Source organism: Porites lutea, chromosome 1 (genome assembly GCF_958299795.1).
Source record: "Porites lutea chromosome 1, jaPorLute2.1, whole genome shotgun sequence".
Taxonomy (NCBI): Eukaryota; Metazoa; Cnidaria; class Anthozoa; order Scleractinia; family Poritidae; genus Porites; species Porites lutea.
Window position 1 is genome coordinate 11,458,124 of NC_133201.1, and position 7,315 is coordinate 11,465,438.

Below are 7,315 nucleotides of genomic sequence, written 5' to 3' on the forward strand. Positions count from 1 at the left end.
AGTGGGTAAGTGTTTTCCTTTTGCTGTTTTTTGTAGGATGTTCTTCGTTCTCCTCCGAGGTCATCGTGTTTACGAAACGTCCAGCGTCCGTAGTATTACTTTCCTGTTGTAGATTTCATCGTTTCTTAGATTTGTTGTTTTCCGCTGTTGTATTGAGCGTTGTATTATTGTATTATATCATCAATATCTTGTTTCAGCAAGAGGTTCTTAACAAGGATTACAACACGAGTCTGAACCCCTATTTACACGTCATTCATTTTGGGTGCGGCACTCCTAAAGATGGTCACGCGGACCGTTACTTTGGGGACGGCCCGCCTTTTTTTTGCCGTGTAGCTGCAAATTTTTTGGCACGCGGTCCGAAAAAATTAGGTGGGCCAGAACCACCTCCCGAGTTGGTTCTGGCCTGCCTAAAAGGTGGCCCCTGTACCGAAAAAATATTTCGCGGTGGGGGATCACCGATCACTGACGCCGCCCTTCTCGCTTTTGCTTCACGAACGCCATGGATACGAGTACACACAAACGACGAAGACACCCCAAATACAAATTTGCAATAGTTCTATATCCGCATAAGGATGCGAGATAATACAATGTTATCGCTAGTCGACAATTTGGAGTAACGGCCTTTCGCATCATAGGTGTATCCTGACGAGCAATATCTTCGGAAACATTCAAAAGTTCCGCGGGTTTCTATGAAGTTTTATAACCATAAGTTAATCTTACTTCATCCATGTCAAACCATGCAAAAGAGCGAGGATATGCCCAAACCTCTCTCAGCCGATGATTTAAGCAGCTCAAAATAGCCTTCAAAAGGCCGTATTGTCGGCATTTAAGTACCTTAAAAATTGTTTAGATGATGACCTTGTTTCGTTTACTTCGTTTTGTTTTCTTTTTCGTGAGCTTAAAATCCATAAATTGCCATTTTTTTTAGTTCTTTGACTTCAATGTTTTGTACAACCCACGAAAAATTATGCTGATCCTTTGCTGACCGCTAAGAGTGGGTGACTTTTGGCGGGAATCTTATGTCAAGGCCTCGGGAACCGCTGTTAAAATGCCCGGCGGCTCACTTTTTTAAGAGTGCCTTTCCTAGTTCAGAAGTGCCTGCCCGAAATCAACATTGAAACAAATTCAACTTATTTTTGTCGTGTAAATGACGCAGGCTGTGCCCTAGATTTACGGCCCGCGTGCCAAAATTTAGGAGTGCCGGCCCCAAAATGAACGTCGTGTAAAAGACTTGATTCTTTTTTTTTTTTTTCATTAAGGCTGTTGATACCAACTGGCGGTTTCCACTGGCGTATTTGTTTTTTTTTTTTGATATTGCATGTGTTTTCATGCCTTTACCTGAATTGGAGAATATCGCAAAACAAATCATGCAGAAAATGTTATTTATCAGTAGAAATACTTGTCTCGCATACCTTCGCGAAACTTGGTTAGAAACACCGCCACTCACCATGCAACTCGTGTTTCTGCCTCGCTATGCGATCCACGCATGTTCCACTTGCGACAAAATTATAACCTTGACCTCACGGGCTAGCAGTTATTCCCATCAGCCTAACACCCTTCGGGCACTTTATGATTTGCTTGTACAACGTAGTATTCCTTATTGCATCCACATTATATTGCTGGTTTTCAGTGTCACGCCATTTAAAATAGATCAAAATAAAAATCAAAACCATTCGACGGATAAAGTCCAGAATCTGGGAAATGAAAGAAGGTAAATATACAAAGACCCTCGCCAAGATTTGGGTCGAAGGAATAATTCGTATACGAAGATATCCGAGGAAATGTTTTACCCAAATTTATAGAGCTTTGTATGGAGACGCCATGCTGGAGCTCATCCGGATGAGCTCCAACATTGCAGACGGAAACCAACAGAAACATCTGTTACCGAGTTTTGCTACAAAAGCGTGAATTTTCTCCTAGAGGAACTCATAAACATTAAAGTAATACTTTTTCTAATACTTGAATTGTTTAGGTGGCAAAATTCCTCGAAAAATGTCCCTTTTTTAACCTAAATGACAGCTCTCTCGGCCGTCATATAAATGCTGCGCCACACAAAAGCTTAGAAATTCAAGCGTACTCTATTACAAAACCAAGAACCCTTTTGAAGCGAAAATTTGTTTGAAAATTAGTTTTCAGCTGCTCCAATACACCATGAAAGTAAAATCTCAGTAGGATCGATAGTTTTGTAATTTGAATTTTAGTGACGTCATGTGAAAACCAACAATATCTGCAGTACGAGGAAAAACCAAAGCGATAAGGAATACTTGTCTAAACTAAAGGTGTTTTGGTCCGATGGGGGGTTGGGAGCTAATTGTAACCGGCTTCAAGAGGCCTCCGGCCTCACGACGGATGATTTATAAACATTTTGAATCGAAGTATATTACCCTTTAAAAAAGCAAAATGAGGGAATTTGTTTCACTTCCCGACGTTGGAAGCGATACCACAATTTCTTTCGAAACTAATCCGTTTTAGCTAAGGGCGCTTTCCATTCGTCAGAACTGACCTGCGAGACCATTCTCGTCGCAATGAGAATTTCCCTTTTAATCAAAACTCTCCAGCCAAATCAGTCAAATCCTAATACGAAGAAGATGGTTTTTCAGGAAAAACTTTTGGAAAAACGGCCTGTTTCATTCTCAAACTGACTGGTCGGGCAAAGGTCGGACAGGCCAGTCCTGACAAACGAAAATAATATATTGTTTGAAATATATCCTCTGTATTGTCCCTGCTTTCAAAAGTTTGTGATTGCTCTTCGTGGTAAAATTCAATGATGGAAAAAAGATCATTATCCTTTTTTTTTCAGCCAAGTAGTCGTTTGAGATATAGATCGCGTCGTATCGACTACTTGCTGTTTACTTCTAACAGGCTGGTTTCGAGTGAGCAAAATTCAATTGGCTTTGAGAGCGAAAGGATCTGAACAAAACAACTGAATTATTAATAATTTGGAGCATTGCCACGGATTTAACACTAATACATGCGAGAAACTTGGACCTCGCTAACATCTCGGACTCATTAAATGTATCCCCGGCGCTGTATGGCCGATCATTATTATGTGGGAGAATGATTACTCCCTTGGAGAGAAAACACAAACACATTAAATTAAAAACACGGAGAGTACTAAACGATGATTATGGCTGAAGGGCAAATGCTTGCTGTCGACATCTACAACCTTTTACTTATCGTAATGGAAAGGCAGGCAAACATTAGCAAATTAAACAAACAATGAAAAATAAAGCACAACAAAAACTTTGATGTGTGGGAAAGAAACCAAAATTTAATTTTAATGAAACGTCACAGAGTCGTCAATACAATATTCTTAGACAAGAGAGAATGATAATAACAATTTTTAGAAGCTCAGCTGATACTGTCGTGAAAAATGTTCATCCGGTTTACACGTTTTGTTTTTCCCCTCAGGGCTAAGGCATTTCAAAATTAGAAACTACTTCAGGAAGTCTTAATTATAATCAGCGGTGACTTCTTACAGTGGATATTCAGCGTGAAAGGTTCCAGAAAAACGGCGGTGCATTCGTACATTTCTGCAATAGCTTACTGTCGTACTTCTGAGCACCGTTATTGGCTTCTCAGCGTCAGCCCATTATTTTTTTTCTCTACGAGTGAGGGTTTCGTTTGACGGAAAGTGTCCAAGTTACGTATTGCAACTGAGTTAAACATTGTCAGCATAGATTTTCGCACTGCTGTTTACATTTGATAAGTTGAAAGCTAGAAAGTGAGAGAAACTATAAAGCGATGTCTCTTCTTAACCAATATCCGTGCGTAAACTTTTCAGCACCTGCGTATTTGTCCTTTGCGACAGCATCGTTTGCTCTACTATCAGGTGTTGTTGCTTCTGTGGGCAATTTATTGGTGGTACTAGCAGTATTTCTAGACCCCCACAAAGAACTCCGATCGTCATTCAGCTACTTCGTAGCCAGTCTCGGATTTGCAGATCTGATGGTTGGACTTTTTGCAGCTCCTATGGGAGCAGTATACCCTATTACGGCTGGACTCCAACAAGCAAGTCAGCGGTTCCGTGTCTGGATGCACCTGGTCTATTTTATTTCCTGCACTGCTTCGCTTCTTAGCTTGACCGCATTGGCACTGGAACGTTACTTAGCAATCAAGTATCCTCTATTCTACAGATCAAAGCTGAATTCAATGCGAGCTTTCTTTGTCTCCGTTGTGGTTTGGATCATCTCAACTCTTGTGACACTTCTGTATTTTGTTGTCGGCTACAACAAGTTTCGCTTTGTATTTGCCAACACTGCAGTTGTCCTAACCTTAACTGTTCTAATATTCACTAACTCGAAGATTTTCAAGTATTTGCGGTGTCAGGTGCACCAATGGGACAGGCTACATGGCAATCCAGCCAAAAATCTTGCGTTGCAGCGAGCAATTGAAAGGGAAAAGAGAGTGACCAAAACGCTTTTGGTCAACTTAATATTATTCTTAGTTTTTTATTTGCCTTCTTGTGTTTGCATTTACATTGTAAATTTCTGCACTAATTGTGATTGCTTGTTTATTCAGTATGCGAGGAAAATTCAGTGGGTTTTTGTTATGGCAAATTCTGGCGTGAATCCATTTGTGTATGCCTGGAAGTTAGAAAATTTCCGTAAGGCGTTTAAGAGCATTTTAAAATGCCAGGCCTGTTCAAGAAGATCTACACCGAATTCAACCATTGTTGAATTAACACCATCTGATCGCCATACAACAAATCCTTTTCCGCCACACGAGTAGTTTGTTCAGTGGAGGTTTGCATCCAGCAAGGACAATAATTGACCACTCCAGAAAATACCATAACATACCATAATGCTAATTACCTATGGAATAGGGTGTGAATAGCGGATGCCTTCTCTGTCCCCTTTATCCTCTCTTGGTTTCTAATGGGAGTTAAAATGGCCCCAAGAGAAACTGAAGACAATGCTTACGCAAAATTTTGGGGTGACAAACAAAGAGCATTATGGGATGCTATGGTATTTTCTGGAGTGGTCAATTATAAATGTACAGTATAAATCAGCATTTTAAAACAAGCACATCTCTAATTATTCAAAACATCATTAATATAGAACCTGTTTACACGGGCCCGGAAAGTTTTTTCAACGGACAGAAGCTTGCATGAATCCGCCTTTCGCTTACACGGGACCCGCGAAACCGTGCAAATTTTTCGACGGCAGATTAACAATATTGCAATCTGCAACAAACGTTGTCCGGTTCCGTGTAAACGGATTTCACCGGTAAGAAAATTCGTCCGCTAAAAAATCTGCACGGACCAGTGTAAACGGGGTCCTATCTTCGCATGTAAACTACTCTCATATTCAGTGTTAAAGCAGGAGTTATTCGTTGATATAAAATAGGCTGGCAAGCATCGGTGTCACTCCAAAATTTACTTATCCTTGGTTTGCTCTAGTACTGGTAACTGTTTTCGAAAGTTTGAATTTATTTTCTTTAGTAAAGAACAAAGCCTTGGAGTGAGAAATTGTTGATAATTGATCAATCGCAAGAACTGTGAATTTGCGTTTGAATATCAGTTTTAAAGATTAATTTTTAAAGGTGATAATTTTTTATGTAACAAATATAACGAAATGGCTTTGTGTTTTAGGTTGAAGTAGAAGACCTTTTTACAAACGTGCAGTGTTACTTTCTCTGCTAATTGATCTCTGCGATATGCCTACCATTCCCTATTCTGAATGATGGTTTTCACAGTGACGTCATCAAATTGCAAAGTCAAAAAAGCGCGGTTTTACGAATTCTTAGTTACACTATGTTGAAGACAAATAGAAAATAAATTTTTGGACAAGTTTCTAGCCCCGAAGCATGTTTCATTTCGAAAATATAACAATTTGAACTTCGGAGTTGTCACAGTGCGTGACACCAAAATAGGAATGCTGTCTCATTGAAAAAAGTCTGTCCTCTTCAGATTCAACAGGTTAACCATTTCAATTATTAAAAGATGTGTTTATGCGCATGTGTGCTAGCTCTCGAGTGAAAAGGAAGAGCTTTTATAGAAAAAGTGAACGGCAGATATGTTTTTGTTGATTTCCGGCTGCCAATGGCGTCTCCATGCATACAAAGCTCTACGAAGCTGTGTGAAATGTTTCGGAAAATAACTCAGGAGCTGTGGGCCACGGATACCTGAAATTTGGACAAATTGTTTATATAATTATTAGTTTTTTATAACATTTCGTTTTCTTGGTTTCTTCTACTGGACGGTTTCCAATTTATTAAAGTGTTTCCCTCTGTTCGTTTCTACATAGACAGTAAAAGTAAAGTAGTGAATGGAAATTCGACTGAACAGACTACGTTGAATATTATCTATACGTCAAAAAAGGTTAGCGTTGGTATTTCACAGGGCACGAGACTGTGGTTCTGTTTACCTCGAAGGTGATGTAAAAAGGGTGGTTTACGCGCTAACGGTACCATATAAAAGTGTAAAGTAAAACTTGTAGCGTACACACACACAAAAACAAATCCGGCCTGATTCCGTTTTCATTTTGGCCTTTCGTTTACACAAAGAGACAAAAAAAGATAAGTTACTAGTACTGCGTGTAAATTGCAGGCTGCCACGTACCGAGGACTGACAGTGTAGGTGGGCAAATAGGTCATTTTGTTTGGGAAGAATTTGTTTCACACGCCTAATCTACTGTGGTCAAAGGTGGTTGCTATTTATTTGGTGTAAGATTTTAGATGTTGTTTTATTCTTGCACTGTTTGCATAGCCTGATGGCCACGGACGTCTGAGAATCGGGCTACCAGCCCCACCCCTAAAAGTCATATGGATCTCCCCTAAAGTTAAGTGAATTGTAGATTACAAGTTTATTGTTTGAAATGATATATTAAGTGTCATTGTCAGAGAAAACCGGGCAGAAGCAAAAGATCGAGGTGGGCGTTTGACCTCCACCTTTCTACCATATAAAAGCCACCTGAAAATATTATCAACGGTGGTATTTTCAGACGTTGGTGGGTTTTTTATTTAAGATAAAGATTTTTTTGACATCAGGGCTCCACACGGGCCTAAAAAAGCTTGATTTTCGGCCAACTTTTGTCGAACCTATATGAAAGAAAGAAAAGTGAGAAAAACTTGCCATGCGTTTTTTCACACCTCCAACCGACAGTAAACTGATTGAAGTATAACAATCTTTCTTGGGCTTAACTCTATGTTTTCAATGTCGCACTTAGCACTGAACTGATAACGAATGTGGGCCAAACTTTGGCCATTTTCGCAGTGGTGTTTTTCAAACGTGCGTGGTTTATATTTAAAGAAAATTATTGTATCAATAGCCGGTTGTACCTTTATTAAAATGCAGCAAACTTAAAATTGGTAT

The 7,315-nt window shown here is 39.6% G+C and overlaps 1 protein-coding gene across 1 annotated transcript; it reads left to right on the forward strand.

The window, feature by feature from the left end:
- The first annotated feature begins 3,336 nt into the window (after positions 1-3,336).
- On the forward strand, positions 3,337-5,592 carry LOC140945080 (adenosine receptor A3-like). The gene has a single exon (XM_073394149.1). It carries the CDS (start codon positions 3,745-3,747, stop codon positions 4,729-4,731), a length of 987 nt encoding a protein of 328 aa, XP_073250250.1. The 5' UTR covers positions 3,337-3,744; the 3' UTR covers positions 4,732-5,592.
- The last annotated feature ends 1,723 nt before the right edge of the window (positions 5,593-7,315 follow it).

Bases quoted from the DNA above. Each gene is read 5' to 3' on its own strand.
- LOC140945080 (XM_073394149.1), top strand. From the start codon at position 3,745: ATGTCTCTTCTTAACCAATATCCGTGCGTAAACTTTTCAGCACCTGCG.